The sequence below is a fragment of the Pristiophorus japonicus genome, chromosome 9, assembly GCF_044704955.1.
Source record: "Pristiophorus japonicus isolate sPriJap1 chromosome 9, sPriJap1.hap1, whole genome shotgun sequence".
Classification (NCBI taxonomy): Eukaryota; Metazoa; Chordata; class Chondrichthyes; family Pristiophoridae; genus Pristiophorus; species Pristiophorus japonicus.
Window position 1 is genome coordinate 15,397,978 of NC_091985.1, and position 17,455 is coordinate 15,415,432.

The 17,455-nt window shown below is 47.3% G+C and overlaps 1 protein-coding gene across 1 annotated transcript in view; it reads left to right on the forward strand.

Annotated features, from left to right (window-relative positions):
- nmbr (neuromedin B receptor) overlaps nt 1–17,455 on the forward strand; it is a 55,458-nt gene that overhangs the window by 22,350 nt on the left and 15,653 nt on the right. The window contains exon 2 of the mRNA XM_070890935.1: nt 11,218–11,566. Coding sequence (XP_070747036.1) covers nt 11,218–11,566 — 349 coding nt within the window. The remainder of the gene's footprint in view (nt 1–11,217; nt 11,567–17,455) is intronic.

The window sequence follows — 17,455 nt, forward strand, 5'->3', positions numbered from 1 at the left end:
AAATTGGCCAGAAAAAGCAGCAAACCAGAGACTGGGAGAATTTTATAATACAGCAGAGGAGGACAAAGGGTTTAATTAGGAGGGGGAAAGTAGAGTATGAGAGGAAGCTTGCTGGGAACATAAAAACTGACTGCAAAAGCTTCTATAGCTATGTGAAGAGAAAAAGATTAGTGAAGACAAACGTAGGTCCCTTGCAGTCAGATTCAGATGAATTTATAATGCGGAACAAAGAAATGGTGGACCAGTTAAACAAATACTTTGGTTCTGTCTTCACGAAGGAAGACACAAATACTAGGGGACCGAGGGTCTAGTGAGAAGGAGGAACTGAAGGATATCCTTATAAAGCGGGAAATGGTGTTAGGGAAATTGATGGGATTGAAGGCCGATAAATCGCTAGGGCCTGATAATCTGCATCCCAGAGTACTTAAGGAAGTAGCCCGAGAGATAGTGGATGCATTGGTGATCATTTTCCAACAATCTATCAACTCTGGATCAGTTCCTATGAACTGGAGGGTATCTAATATAACATCACTTTTTAAGAAAGGAGGGAGAGAGAAAATGGGTTAGCCTGACATCAGTAGCGGAGAAAATGTTGGAATCAATTATTAAAGATGAAATAGCAGCGCATTTGGAAAACAGTGACGGGATCGGTCCAAGTCAGCATGGATTTATGAAAGGGAAATCATGCTTGACAAATCTTCTAGAATTTTTTGAGGATGTAACTGGTAGAGTGGACAAGGGAGAACCAGTGGATGTGTTGGATTTGGACTTTCAAAAGGCTTTTGACAAGGTCCCACACAAGAGATTGGTGTGCAAAATTAAAGCACATGGTATTGGGGGTAATGTACTGACGTGGATAGAGAACTGGTTAGCAGACAGGAAGCAGAGAGTCAGGATAAACGGGTCCTTTTCAGAATGACAGGCAGTGACTAGTGGGGTGTTGCAGGGCTCAGTGCTGGGACCCCAGCTATTTACAATATACATTAATGATTTAGATGAAAGAATTGAGAGTAAAATCTCCAAGTTTGCAGATGACACTAAACTGGGTGGCGGAGTGAGCTGGGAGGAGGACGCTAAGAGGCTGCAGGGTGACTTGGACAGTTTAGGTGAGTGGGCAAATGCATGGCAGATGCAGTATAATGTGGATAAATGTGAGGATATCCATTTTGGGGGCAAAAACACGAAGGCAGAATATTATCTATATGGCGGCAGATTAGGAAAGGGGGAGGTGCAACGAGACTGGGTGTCATGGTTCATCAGTCATTGAAAGTTGGCATGCAAGTACAGCAGGCGGTGAAGAAGGCAAATGGTATGTTGGCCTTCGTAGCTAGGGGATTTGAGTATAGGAGCAGGGAGGTCTTACTGCAGTTGTACAGGGCCTTGGTGAGGCCTCACCTGGAATATTGTGTTCAGTTTTGGTCTCCTAATCTGAGGAAGGACGTTCTTGCTATTGAGGGAGTGCAGCGAAGGTTCACCTTCTATTCTTACTACTAGGGGGATCAAGGGGTATGGCGAGAAAGCAGGAATGGGGTACTGAAGTTGCATGTTCAGCCATGAACTCATTGAATGGCGGTGCAGGCTCGAAGGGCCGAATGGCCTATTCCTGCACCTATTTTCTATGTTTCTATGTTTCTACCAGACTGATTCCCGGGATGGCAGGACTGACATATGAGGAGAGACTGGATCGATTGGGCCTGTATTCACTGGAGTTCAGAAAGATGAGAGGGGATCTGATAGAAACATATAAAATTCTGACAGGACTGGACAGGTTAGATGCAGGAAGAACGTTCCCGATGTTGGGGAAGTCCAGAACCCGGGGACATAGTCTAAGAATAAGGGGTAAGCCATTTAGGACTGAGATGAGGAGAAACTTCTTCACTCAGAGAGTTGTTAACCTGTGGAATTCCCTACCGCAGAGAGTTGTTGATGCCAGTTCATTGGATATATTCAAGAGGGAGTTAGATATGGCTCTTACGGCTAAAGGGATCAAGGGGTATAGAGAGAAAGCAGGAAAGGGGTCCTGAGGTGAATGATCAGCCATGATCTCATTGAATGGTGGTGCAGACTCGAAGGGCCGAATGGCCTACTCCTGAATCTATTTTCTATGTTTCTATGTTTCCTTCCTCTACCTTTATCCCCCCTCATCTGAACCCCTCCACCCTTTCTCACTTACGCCCCTAGTAACGGGGCTAAGTCGTCATGCAGTGGAGCACCTGGAAGGCTGCTGCTGTGTGTGGGGCGGTGTGTGCCGTTGACAGATGGACTTCCGGGGGCCGAGGAGAAGAAACTTCTTTTGAGTTAGGATGTTGTTGGTGGTACGGCACGTCGGGGTGCAGTGCTGCTTCCCAAAACCATCGCCTGCCGCATGGTATTGACGGAGTAGGCCGTTTGCCGTGTTGCCACAACCATATGCCCCACGTTCTCTGAGATTCTAGCAGATAGTATGGCAATGTTGCCGGTCCACCCACCAATTGCTTGGAGGCGTTCTCGACCAGTGTCGACTCGCGCCCTCGACAGAGACACCACGTCCTCGTTCACACTCTGCCTGTCGCGGCGCGTGCCGACCTCACCGACCCAACCTCCACTGGGTCGGCGTAGGCACTGGACCACTCGGAGTGCCCTGCTGCAAGCCACTTGGCCCCGTTACTTCATCCGTTGAGGCTGACGTGGCCGCAGGTACTTCCTCAGCCGGCTCATCGTCCTCCTCAGTTGTATCGCCTTCCCCCATAGTCAGCACGACCTGCAGCAATTGTTGCACCTGGGGAGTCTGGGGAGCTGGAAAAAATAATTGAGGTTAGTAGAAGAGAAGGGGAGACATGAGAATGATTGTGCTGCGCAGGCATATATACGAGGAGCAACACTACTGCAGTAAACGTGAACGAAAGACGTTGCATATAATTAACATGGGAGTACAGAAGAGTACAGAAACTAAATGCATAACATTACATCATTGATATATTATAATCAAATGGCATTAAATTACTTTAAATTACCACTGCTTTACACATTTCTCATGTGGCGCAAGAAGGAGATCTGCGCCACCACGGGTGGCAGAACAATTATGTGTGCCTATTAGGACAGATGCATGCTGCTCCAGATCAGTGAGAGGTTGCAGGTCAGCAGGCCCTCCTCGGTCCGCCTCTGCTCGGCTTGATTCTTAGATATCTTCCTCTGCAAATATGCCTTAGCTAATTGCCTAGGTACTATTACGGAAACACACAAATATTGTAATCCACAATTAGTCATTCCACATGCTATTCATCATTAACGTTAACATTATATGCTAATACGGTTTGTATGCAATTGATGCATGGTTATAACATCTATGTTCAGAGAAAGTATTTAATATGATCGTGTTTAGGGACTAATGCTTGACACTAACCCTCTCGCGTACAATCCCCAGGAAAGGCCCCATCCACGGGCCGTGCCGTTCAGCACCTGAGAGGAGGGAGCCGGGTTATTGCAATCGATGGAGGTCCCCTGGGGTGGGCCGGGGGATCAGGACCTCCGGTGAGCTCGGCAATGACAGGATCGTAATGGGAGGGGGCACCATGTCCCTGGGCTGTGCTCAGAGGCCTCCGTGTGGCCGGAGCTAATGTCCCAAAATGACCCAGGGGAGACAGTGAGCCAGGGCAGCTGTCCCCCAAATCCAGGCTGGGTCACTGTGTGAGTGGCAGCAGCCGGAGAGACTCACACAGTCTGAGTAAAGGTGACCAGACCCCTCAGTGCTCAGTCGTGTCCCCATCCACCAACGTAACCCAAAAGGAGTTGCTCACAGCACACAGGCAGCGATATAATTTTATAATTCTCCTTCGAAGCCAAAGTGGTAGAAATGCCGAGTTTTTGCGGTCTGTCTGTTTCCAGTCATTCTTTTGACCCAAATTTTTGATCAAAGCATTTAAATAATAATTAAAAATGTCGATTAAAATGTAGCTCAGCAAGATTAGACTTAAAGGACACAGGTTCCGACCCCAGTCCAATTCTGAACAGGAAAGCTACCCAAGATTACACAGTTTAATTACAATCCAGCAGATTTATATTCTAATTAATGAGTCAGTGCATCATTACAATTATGAATGTAATATTTTAATACTTACTCTTGCAGATGCAACAAGACTGTTCCATCGCTTGCGGCACTGGTCCGGCTCTCTGATATCATGGGCTGCCGATGAGACTACCTCGGCAATATCAGCCCATATTTTCCTGTATGTTCCTGCGGGGGGGTGGGGTTCCCACACCCACACCTGGGTTAATTGGACCCACCGAGTCTCCACCTCCTGGACCAAGGCCTCGTTCACCTCTTCGGAGAACGGTCCCACTCTCCTCCCTCCAAACTCCCCAACGCTCTCTCCGGTTCTTCGTGCTCCATCTCGATGTTATCCATTATTTATACTTCAACTGACAAGCTCAACAAGAAACGCCCTTCTCTCAGAAATCCTCTCTCTCTCCCTCCCTTTGCGCTCTGAGCATGCGCAGATGACCCCTGGCCTCCCGAATCGCGGGAAACGTTCTTTGCCTAAAAATAAACGCGCATGCGCAGAACGGCTGTTGCTATGGACGCCAGCCTTGCACGACTGAATACATCGCTATTGCCCATTTCACATCGTTAAGGCAATTGCCCAAATTAAAAAGGCGAAACTAGCACTTTTCTGAAATGGCCGATATTCCAGCGATCCTGAAAAATAAAAAAAATATTAAGGCCGGAAATATCACCCATTTTTGGGCAATAGCGATCAAAGAGGAAATTCTAGCCCATAGATGATTCTATAAAAGGGTTATGGCAAGTGTTTTAACTCCCGTACCCAAGAGTTAATTCTTGGCACAGAACTGCAGCCTTTGTCTAATCATTTATAGCACGGAAGGAGGCCATTTTGGCCCATTGTGTCCGTGCCGGCCGACCAAGAGCTATCCAGCCTAATCCCACTTTCTAGCTCTTGATCCATAGCCTTGTAGATTACGGCACTTTAAATGCACATCCAAGCAGCTTTTAAATGTGGTGAGGGTTTCTGCCTCTACCACCCTTTCAGTCAGTGAGTTCCAGACCCCCACAACCTGTGGGTGAAGAAATTTCCCCTCAAATCCCCTCGAAACCTTCTACCAATTTCTTTAAATCTATGCCCCCTCCTTGTTGACCCCTCTGCTAACAACAACAACTTTTATTTATACAGCGCCTTTATCGTAGTGAAATATACCAAGTTGATTCACAGCAGTGTTATAAAACAAAACCAATAAATTTGACACCGAGCCACATAAGAAGAAATTACAGCAGATGAACAAAAGAGGTAGGTTTTAAGGAGTGTTTTAAAGGAGGAAAGAGAGGTAGAGAGGCAGAGAGGGAATTCCAGAGCTTGGGGCCCAGGCAGCTGAAGGCACGGCCACCAATGGTTGAGCGATTATAATCAGGGATGCTTAAGAGGGCAGAATTTGAGGAGCACAGACATCTCTGTGAGGCTGGAGGAGATTATAGAGATAGGGAGGGGCGAGGCCATGGAGAGATTTGTAAACAAGGGTGAGAATTTTAAAATCAAGGCATTGTTTAACCGGGAGCCAATATAGGTCAGCGAGCACAGGGGTAATGGGTGATCGGGACTTGGTGTGAATTAAGACACGGGCAGCCAAGTTTTGGATGACCTCAAGTTTATGTAGGGTAGAATGTGGGAGGACAGCCAGGAGTGGGTTGGAGCAGTTAAGTCTAGAGGTAACAACGGCATGTATGAGGGTTGTAGCAGCAGATGAGCTGAGGCAGGGGTGAAGGCGGACAATGTTACGGAGGTGGAAATAGGTGGTTTTAGATGATAGGGAGAGGGATGGAGTCGATGGCTGGGAACGCAGTTTATGGCGGGGAACAAAGTTCATGGCTTCGGTCTTCCCAATATATAATTGGAAAACATTTCTGCGCATCCAGTACCGGATGTCGGACAAGCAGTCAGACAATTTAGAGACCATGGAGGGGTAGGGAGAAGTGGTGGAGAGGTAGAGCTGGGTGCCATCAGTGTACATGTGGAAACTGACTCGGTGTTTTCGGATGATGTTGCCAAGGGGCAACATGTAGATGGGAAATAGGAGGGGGCAAAGGATAGATCCTTGGGGGGACACCAGAGGTAACGATGCGGGGGCGGGAAGAGACGCCATTGCAGGAGATTTTCTGGCTATGATTAGATAGATAAGAATGGAACCAGGCGAGTGCAGTCCCACCCAGCTGGACGATGGTGGAGAGGCGTTGGAGGAGGATGGAGTGGTCAACTGTGTCAAAGACTGCAGACAGGTCCAGGAGGACGAGGAGGGATAGTTTGCCTTTGTCACACTCACAAAGGATGTCATTTGTGATTTTGATGAGAACCATTTCAGTACTGTGGCAAACCAGAATGAATGGATTCAAACATGGAGTTCCGGGAAAGATGTTCATGGATTTGGGAGGTGACAACACGTTCAAGGACTTTGGAGAGGAAAGGGAGGTTGGCGATGGAGTGGTAACTAGCAAGCACAGAGGGGTGAAGGATTGTTTTTTTGAGGAGAGGGATGATGACGGCAGATTTTCAGGAGAGGGGGACAGTATCTGAGGAGAGAGAACCGTTAACAATGTCGGCTAACATGGGAGCCAGTAAAGGAAGTTGGGTAATCAGCAGTTGAGTGGGAATAGGGTCAAGGGAGCAGGAAGTGGGTCTCATGGACAAGATGAGCATGGAGAGGTCAAGAGGGGAGATCAGAGAGAAATTAGGGTGGGCTAGAGGAAGGAAGGATCTGGCAGAGGCAACTGATGGGGTGGTCTCAATCTTTTTGTCGGAGGCGAGTGTGGTGGAGACAGGGGAGAGGGGTTTCAGGAGACGGTTAGCAGTAGAGAATAGTAGCCGGGGGTTATTTTTGCAATCCAGAATGATCCTGGAATAGTGAGCAGTTTTTGTAGACAAGAGTAGGACCCAATACTTGATGTGGTCCAGCCAGATCTGGCGGTGAATGGCTAAACCAGTTGTCTGCCACATCCGTTCAAGTCTGCGCCCCTGGACTTGAGGGAGTGAAGATTAGGGCTGTACCACGGGGAATGGCCAGGGTGAGAGAGAGTAATGGTTTTAATAGTGACTAGGGTATCAAAGCTGGTGGTGAGGGTGTGGTTGAGCAGATCAGTGGCTGCAGAAAGGTCATGGTGAACGGAAGGCCAAAGGCTGGACAGTTTGGAGTTGATAAGTGCCGTTGTAAGAGAGTTTGGAGACTGTTTTCTCCTGCGACAGATGCAGAAGGAAGTAGGGTTGGGTGGGGGAAAGGGGATGTGGGTGGAGAACGATACAAGGAAATGGTCAGAGATGGCTTTATCTGTAATTGACACGGTAGGAATAGCGAGGCCACGAGAGATGGTAAGTTCAAGGGAGTGGCTGTGAATATGAATTGAGCAATTCACATGGCGGGAGAGATTAAGGGAGGACAGGAGGATGGTGAACTTAAAGGAGAGAGAGCATGTTGAATTGTGATGGATTTTGAAATCACCGAGGATGATTAAGGGAAATAGATCCTTGCTATCCACTCTATCTGAGCCCCTCATAATTTTATACACCTCAATAAGTTCTCCCTCAGCCTTCTCTGTTCCAAAGAAAACAACCCTAGCCTATCCAATCTTTCCTCATAGCTAAAATTCTCCAGTCCAGGCAACATCCTAGTAAATCTCCGCTGTATACTATGCTTCATCTAATAAAGGCAAGTATTCCATATGCCTTCTTAACAACCTTATCAGCTGGCCTGTTACCTTCAGGGATCTGTGGACATGCACTCCAAGGTCTCTTTGTTCCTCTACACTTCTCAGTGTCCTACCATTTAATGTGCATTCCTTTTCCTTGTTAGCCCTCCCCAAATTCATTACCTCACACTTCTCAGGATTGAATTCAATGTGTCACTGTTCTGCCCACCTGACCAGTTCATTGATATCTTCCTGCATTCTACAGCCTTCTTCTTCATTATCAATCACACAGCCAATTTTTGTATCATCTGCAAATGTTTTAATCATACCCACTACATTCAAGTCTAAGTCATTGATATATACCACAAAAAGGAAAGGACCTGGTTCTGAGCCCTGCGAATCCCCACTGGAAACAGCCTTCCAATCACAAAAACATCCATCAACCATTACCATTTGTTTCCTGCCTCTGAGCCAATTTTGAATCCAACTTGCCTCTTTGTCCTGGATCCCATGGGCTTTTACTTTTATGACCAGTCTGCCATGTGGAACCTTATCAAAAGCCTTGCTAAAATCCATATACACTCCATCAAAAGCACTACCCTCCTTGTTACCTCCTCAAAAAATTCAATCAAGTTAGTCAGACATAACCTTCCTTTAACAAATCCATGCTGATTATCCTTGATTAATCTGTGTCTTTCGAAATGAAAATTTATCCTCTCCTTCAGAATTTTCTCCAATAATTTTCGCACCACCGAGGTTAGGTTGACTGGCCTGTAATTACTCGGTCTATCCCTTTCTCCCTTTTTAAACAATGGTACAATGTTATCAGTTCTCCAGTCCTCCAGCATTGCACCTGTAGCCAGAGAGGATTGGAAATTGATGGTCAGAGCCTCTGCTATTTCCTCTTTTGCTTCTCTTAACAGCCTGGAATACATTTCATCTGGGCCTGGGGATTTATCCACTTTCAAAGCTGCTAAGCCCCTTAATACTTCCTCTCTCACTATGTTTATTTCATCTAATATTTCACACGCCTCCTCCCTGATTGTGATGTCTGCATTACCCCTTTCGTTTGTAAAAGTAGTCGCAAAGTATTCGTAAAGAACCATAACCACTTCTTCTGTCTCCACACACAGATTACTTTTATGGTCTCTAAAAATTTACATTCCTAACAAATCCACTATGGAGAGACTGCACATTGTCTGTTGGAAGATACAGGCTTCAAAACAATAACAACAACTTGCATTATATAGCGCCATTAACATCGTGAAACATCCCAAGGCGCTTTACAGGGGCGTTATCAAGCAAAATTTGGGACCGAGCCACATAATGAGACCAAACGCTTGATTAAAGGGTTAATCTTTGAGGAGATAGAGAGGCAGAGAAAAGAAAAGCACCTTTCACGATCATCGGACATCTCAAAGCATTTTACAGTCAATGAAGTACTTTTTGAAGTGTAGTCGCTCTTGTAATAGGAAATGCGGCAGCCAATTTTCGCACAGAAAGCTCCCACAAACAGCAATGTGATAATGACCAAATAATCTTACTTTGTTTTGTTGATTGAGGGATAAATATTGGTCAGGACTACAGGAATAACTCCCCTGCTCTTCTTTGAAAATAGTGCCGTGGGATCTTTTATGTCCACCTGAGAGTGCAGACAGGACCTCAGTTTAACATCTCATCCAATCGAAGGCACCTCCAACAGTGCAGCACTCCCTCAGCACTGCCATGGATTATCAACCTCGCTTCATGTGCTCAAGTCTCTGGAGTGGGATTTGAACCCATGATCTTTTGACTCAGAGGCAAGAGTGCTGCCCGCTGAGCCACGGGTGTCATTCCTGAGAGGTGGAGGGAGGGAATTCTGGAGCTCAGGGTCAACATGACTGAAGGCACCGCCACCAGTACTGGGGCAAAGGAATTGGGGGATATGCAAAAGGGCAGAATTTGAGGAGCACAGGGGTCACAGGCCAATTGGAGCTTGACTTGATGACTTGGTGCACTGATACACTTTAAGGAATTAAAAAGGCATGACTTCTTGGTAGATGGACTGACCATTTCCCATGCCTTTTAGAGGAGGCTCGATAAGTACACTGTGTTGCCAACTCTGGTTGGACCTATTCCTGGAGAGTTCATCACATGACTCCACCTCCAGCTGCCCTATCCAGTCAATCTGCGTTTCTCCCCTCATCTCTAATATTTATATAACTAATAAACCAAAGGGTACAAAGAAAATTAAAACAAAAGCATCCTTTATTTCAATGCGCCTGCAATGTTTCCCCCAGCTTGCTCGCAGCGGTGTCCAAGAGATCAATCTTTATTTGCTGGACACTCCAGGGCAATCCTGGAGGGTTGGCAATCCTATTACATGAGGGGATAGAAGGATGTGCTAATGGTGCGAGATGGTGGGGTGGTAGGAGGTTCATTTGGAGCATAAACACCGGCACAGACCAGGCACCGAATGGCCTGTTTCTGTGCTGTACATTCTATGTAGCGATATTTAAGATTATGAAAGGGTAAATGTAGAGGGGCTGAAACTCATCACCTCACCGCCCGCTGCCGCCCACTGCCACCGACAGTCCTCCTGAAGATCCGCCCAGTGCCACTTTGGAGGTGGCCTGGAGCTGGCGGGAGGGGAGAGCCGCCGGGAACCGCCCGGGTGATGTCAGCGGGCGGCCAAGCGGCGCAACGGACCTCCCGCCTGCCGAGCCCCCAGATTCCTGCGGGCGGGAGTCGGCGGGACCTGGCGGCAGAACAGGGGTGGGCCGCTGTGAGGAGGCTGGTCTGTCCTCGATGGTAAGTCTGACGAACCTGAAAAAACGGTAAGTGAACATTTAAAAAAAAAAATTTCCACAGCGACTTACCTGGGATGGGGGTCACCTGAAGGTCTTCCAATAGTTTTTTAAATTTTTTCTTGATGCTTTTTATTTTCAGGTCTTCCCCCCCCCCCCCCCCCCCGGTGGGCCCGACTCCATCCTCGGTGGCACTTGGCTGCCGAGGACGCGATCTCCCGCCCTCTGCCGCCCAGATTGGCGGCGTACGTTGTCCATTTGCCGCCTGTTGACCTTCGAGGGACCTCGGCGATGTGTATCCCGCCCAAAGTACCGTCCGGTACCTCGGTGGCCATCGCCGATACTTTGGGCGGCACTTGGGTGGGTGGAGGCCTTGATCAAATTCGGCCCCCAGAAAATACGTTTCCACTTGCAGGTGAGAATAGAACTAGGGGCCGTAAATATAAGAGTCACGAATAAATCCAATAGGGAATTCAGGAGAAACCTCTTTGCCCAGAGAGTGGTGAGAATGTGGAACTCGCTACCACAGGGAGCGGTTGAGGCGAATAGCAGAGATGCATTTAAGGGGAGGCTTGATAAGCACATGAGGGAGAAAGGAATAGAAGGGTATGTCGATGGGGCGAGGTGGAGAGGGGTGGGAGGATGCTGGTGTGGAGCATAAACACCGGGACGGACCTGTTGGTCTGAATGGAGCGTCTGCGTGCTGTAAATACTGACTTGTCAACTGGAGTAAAGTCGTCACGTGTGCATTTACTGTTGTTGCAGGTACAAGGCCATCGTAAATCCCATGGACATCCAGGCGTCCAGCGCTGTCCTTCACACCTGTCTTAAAGCGGTCACCATATGGATTGTCTCCGTGGTGCTGGCCATTCCGGAGGCTGTCTACTCACAAGTGGTGCAGCACCACAATGGGGAGAACGACAGCTTCAGCGCCTGCGTGCCGTACCCGCTCTCCGACAAGCTGCATCCGAAAATCCACTCGGTCCTGATATTCCTGGTGTACTACCTCATCCCCCTGGGCATCATCAGCGTCTACTACTTTCACATCGCTCAGAGCTTAATCAAGAGCGCGCACGACATGCCCGGGGAAAGCAGCGAGCACGCCAAGCGGCAGGTATGTTCGCGGAGTGTACAGCGAGAGGCCTCTGAGCCTGTCACCGAGCTCAGTGATGCATTTAAGGGGAACAACAACAACAACAACAACAACTTGCATTTATGTAGCGGCTTGAACAGAGTAAAACGTCCCAATGCACTTCACAGGAGCGATTATCAGACAAACATTGACACCTCTGATTGGACGTATTCCTATATCAGAGTCACATGAAGAGGTAGTAGGGCAGGTGACCGAAAGGTTGGTCAAAGAGGCAGGTTTTAAGGAGCGTCTTAAAAGAAGAAAGAGAGGTACCGAGGCGGACGGAGAGGTTTAAGCAGGGAGTTCCAGAGCTTAGGGCCCAGGCAGCTGAAGGCACCGCCACCAATGGTGGGGTGATTAAAATTGGGGATGCTCAAGAGGCCAGAATTGGAGGAGCGCAGACATTTTGGCTGTGGTGGGGGGAGGGGTGGGGGCGGTGGAGTGGGGAGAGGGCGTAGGAGGGGGTGGCAGTGCTGGAGGAGGTTACAGAGTTAGATAAACACACGATGGAGAGAGGAATAAAAGGATATTCTGATAGGGCGAGATGAAGTAGGGTGGGAGGAGGCTGGTGTGGAGTGTAAACACCGGCATGAACTAGTTGGGCTGAATGGCCCATTTCCGTGCTGTAAATTCTATTTAAGTTCAAAACAAGCCCAGGCAGAACAGAATTTAAAAAAAGTCAAAGTGATTGCAATTCAGCAAAACTGACATTTCCGCTGTGGTGTCGATTTCACATCTTCGGCAATTTCAGGGAGATGATGTGCAGCCCAACTGAGGGTAACGGCCGAGAACCACATTCAAGGTGAGTTGGGAATGGAACAAGATTGCATTTGGAAAAGCACCAACAACTACAGCAATAAAAGGCTCCAACATGAATAAATGCAAAAACTGGGTCTTGAAGGACAGGCGTTCTCAGGTGCAAGGGGCCTCGTTAAAATCAATAGCACGTCGAGTGCATTGCATCGCAATAATAGGTCACTCCAATGTTGTTAGCATTACCTTGCCATGTACTGTGAAGACCCCTGTCAGAGTGTTTATATTTAATTTATTGCTTGTAGCCTTCTGTCTGGGTATCTCATGAACTGTTGGAATTGTAATTCTGACTGCAGATTGAACATTCCGTCGACTGACAACAAGAACAGAGGTCACTTTAATTCTCCGCTCCACTTCTGCTCTGACCTCTCCGTCCTCGGCCTGTTCCAATGAAGCTCAACGTAAGCTCGAGGAACAGCACCTCATCTATCAAGGGAAACCAGGGATAGTATTAAAGCCAAGGAAGTGGCATACAAATTGGTCGGAAATAGCAGCGAATCCGGGGACTGGGAGAAATTTAGAACTCAGCAGAGGAGGACAAAGGGTTTGATTAGGGCAGGGAAAATAGAGTACGAGAGGAAGCTTGCAGGGAACATTAAGATGGACTGCAAAAGCTTCTATAGATATGTAAAGAGGAAAAGGTTAGTAAAGACAAATGTAGGTCCCCTGCAGTCATAATCAGGGGAAGTCATAACGGGGAACAAAGAAATGGCAGACCAATTGAACAAGTACTTTGGTTCAGTATTCACTAAGGAGGACACAAACAACCTTCCGGATATAAAAGGGGTCAGAGGGTCCAGTAAGAAGCAGGAACTGAGGGAAATCCTTATTAGTCGGGAAATTGTGCTGGGGAAATTGATGGGATTGAAGGCTGATAAATCCCTAGGGCCTGATGGACTGCATCCCAGAGTACTTAAGGAGGTGGCCTTGGAAATAGCGGATGCATTGACAGTCATTTTCCAACATTCCATAGACTCTGGATAAGTTCCTATGGAGTGGAGGGTAGCCAATGTAACTCCACTTTTTAAAAAAGGAGGGAGAAGGAAAACAGGGAATTATAGACCGGTCAGCCTGACATCGGTAGTGGGTAAAATGATGGAATCAATTATTAAGGATATCATAGCAGCGCATTTGGAAAGAGGTGAAATGATAGGTCCAAGTCAGCATGGATTTGTGAAAGGGAAATCATGCTCGACAAATCTTCTGGAATTTTTTGAGGATGTTTCCAGTAGAGTGGACAAGGGAGAACCAGTTGATGTGGTGTATTTGGACTTTCAGAAGGCTTTTGACAAGGTCCCACACAAGAGATTAATGTGCAAAGTTAAAGCACATGGGATTGGGGGTAGTGTGCTGACGTGGATTGAGAACTGGTTGTCAGACAGGAAGCAAAGAGTAGGAGTAAACGGGTACTTTTCAGAATGGCAGGCAGTGACTAGTGGGGTACCGCAAGGTTCTGTCTGCGGCCCCAACTGTTTACATTGTACATTAATGATTTAGACGAGGGGATTAAATGTAGTATCTACAAATTTGCAGATGACACCAAGTTGGGTGGCAGTGTGAGCTGCGAGGAGGATGCTATGAGGCTGCAGAGTGACTTGGATAGGTTAGGTGAGTGGGCAAATGCATGGCAGATGAAGTATAATGTGGATAAATGTGAGGTTATCCACTTTGGTGGTAAAAACAGAGAGACAGACTATTATCTGAATGGTGACAGATTAGGAAAAGGGGAGGTGCAACGAGACCTGGGTGTCATGGTACATCAGTCATTGAAGGTTGGCATGCAGGTACAGCAGGCGGTTAAGAAAGCAAATGGCATGTTGGCCTTCATAGCGGGGGGATTTGAGTACAGGGGCAGGGAGGTGTTACTACAGTTGTACAGGGCCTTGGTGAGGCCACACCTGGAGTATTGTGTACAGTTTTGGTCTCCTAACTTGAGGAAGGACGTTCTTGCTATTGAGGGAGTGCAGCGAAGGTTCACCAGACTGATTCCCGGGATGGCGGGACTGACATATCAAGAAAGACTGGATCAACTGGGCTTGTATTCACTGGAGTTCAGAAGAATGAGAGGGGATCTCATAGAAACGTTTAAAATTCTGAAGGGCTTAGACAGGTTAGATGCAGGAAGAATGTTCCCAATGTTGGGGAAGTCCAGAACCAGGGGTCACAGTCTAAGGATAAGGGGTAAGCCATTTAGGACCGAGATGAGGAGAAACTTCTTCACCCAGAGAGTGGTGAACCTGTGGAATTCTCTACCACAGGAAGTTGTTGAGGCCAATTCACTAAATATATTCAAAAAGGAGTTAGATGTAGTCCTCACTACTGGGGGGATCAAGGGGTATGGCGAGAAAGCAGGAATGGGGTACTGAAGTTGCATGTTCATTGAATGGCGGTGCAGGCTCGAAGGGCCGAATGGCCTACTCCTGCACCTATTTTCTATGTGTCTATGTTTCTATGTTTCGATTATGCACTTTACAGCTTTCCACACTCAACATCGAGTTCAACAATTTCAGACCATAACCTCTGCTCCCGTTTTTTCCCACATGGCAGCTGTTGATGATCCTGCCATTTCCATTTACACCTCCTCTCGACCCATCTTTTGTTTCTTCACTTGTCCCATTACCATCTCTTTTTGCCTCCCACCATCATCCCCTTTGTCACAGACCTTCTCTGCTGTTCTTTCATCCTCTCCCCATTCTCCCTGCCTCTGCACCTGCTTAAAACCTGTTACATCTCTACCTTTTTCCAGTTCTGATGAAAACCGCCCTGAAATGTTAACTCTGTTTCTCTCTCATAAGAACATAAGAAAATAGGAGCAGGACTCGACCATTTGGCCTCTTGAGCCTGCTCTGCCATCCGCTGATCTGATCTTGGCTTCAACTCCACTTTCCTGCCCGCTCCCCACAACCCTTCACTCCCTTATCCTTCAAAAATCTGTCTATCTCCGTCTTAAATGTATTCAATGACTCAGCCTCCACAGCTCTCCGGGGCAGAGAATGTCGAAGATTCACGATAGACTGTCCACAGATGTGGCCTGACCGGCTGAGCATTTCCAGCATATTCTGCTTTTATTGCAGATTCCCAGCATCCGCAGTATTTTGCTTTTGTGAGAATAAAGGTTGGCTGGGTTTGGCTGCATTGAGTTGGCAAAGTAAACCAGCAATGCTGCGAGCTGACTGTGAACTGTGTGCAAGTTCCAGCCATGGCTGAGCGGGTAGCGCTCTGTCCTCTGAGTCAGAAGGTTGTGACTTCACGTCTCCCCTCCAGAGACTTGTGTATGTAATCCAGGCTGACACTCACAGTGCAGTGCTGAGGGAGCGCTGTGCTGTTGGAGGTGCCATCTTTCAGATAAGAACAACTGAGGCCCGGTCTGCTCTCTCAGGTAGATGTAAAAGATCCCACGACACTATTCCAAGAAGAGCAGGGGAGTTATCCTCGGTGTCTGACTGATATTTATCCCTCAACCAACATCACAAAAGCGAGTTATCTGGTCAATTAGCTCTGCTGTTTTTGGGAGCTTGCTGTGCATCATTGGCTGGCTCATATCCTGCATTACAACAGTGACAAAAGTACTTCTGTGGTTGTAAAGTGCTTTGGGAAATCCTGAGGTCGTGAAAGGCACTATATAAATGCAACTCTTTCTCTGTAAGGTGCTGAGATGAAATTAACCTCTCTCTCACCTCTCCCAACAATCCTAAAGCTCTTAAATAATATGATCTTAGACCAGTTTCATGCGAGGTCATAGTGTGTCCAAGACCAATCCCAAATAAAAACTTGGCTGTATAAATTGCCAAGTTGAAGCCATTGCTCCATCCATGTTGCAATAAAATACTCCAATAAATTAGTTTAATGTTACTGTGTTAACACGAGATGAGTTTATTTGGCCTTATCGAGTGCGTGAGTTATGCAGCAAAAAATGAGAACCGAATCATTTGCGACTCGTGTTTGTATAACACAAAATGGGGGTCATTGCAGAAGCACGATAGTTCAATCACTAAACTGGTGAGTATATCACTTTTCAAATAGGTCTTACCACTCTGAATCCAATATAGTACTCCAAAATAATTGTAAGTGCAAAATTGAAAGCAATAGAGGAGATACTGCAGATCTAGCAATCCATCCTGCCAGCCTATTCCTCAGCCACATGGCTGATTCCTCGTCTGTCCTGCTCATCAGTGAATAATAATACTGGTGGGATGTTTGGCTGCAGAAGCACCACGGAGCATAAACAAAATGTGATTGTATCGAAGGAGATCCCAATAGGCAGCGGTCCCCAGTGCGGAAATGGGGAAACTGTGTGTCAGCTGATTGGACAGATGATTTGATGGGATTACAATCTCTTCACACCAGCCTGAAGTTGCCAGTGGGGTCCAACAACTATCAAACCAGTAATCAGCCTCATTCTTCAGGTGCTGACCCCAACAAGTTGCATTTATATAGCCCCTTTTTTCATAGTAAAACATCCCTGGGAGCTTCTCAGGAGCGCCATCAAACACCGAGCTGCATAAGGAGATATTAGGGCAGGTGACCAAAAACTTGGTCCAAGAGGTAGGTTTTAAGGAGTGGCTTAGAGGAGAGAGAGTCAGAGAGGTACAGGGAGGGAATTCCGGAGCTTAGGACCGAGGCAGCTGAAGGCATGGCCAGCAGTGGTGGAGCGATTAAAATCAGGGATGCGCAAGAGGCCAGAATTGGAGGAGCTCAGAGATTTCGGAGGGTTGTAGGGCAGCAAGAGGTTGCAGAGCTAGGGAGGGGCGAGGAGGCCATGGAGGGATTTGACCGGGAGCCAATGTAGAATAGCGAGCACAGGGATGATGGGTGAATGGGACTTGGTGCGAGTTAGGACACAGGCAGCAGAGTTTTGCTGAGTTCAAGTTTATGGAGGTTGGAAGTAGGGAGGCCAACCAGGAGAGTGTTGGAATAGTCAAGTCTAGAGGTAACAAATGCACCAGAAGGTGGTGACCTTGAAAGAAAACACCCCAAAATCCTGAGTTGATTGTGCAATTTAGTTGCTCTTGACGTCCAACCAACCCTCGCCGTAGTTGAACATTTCTGTCTTCCTCT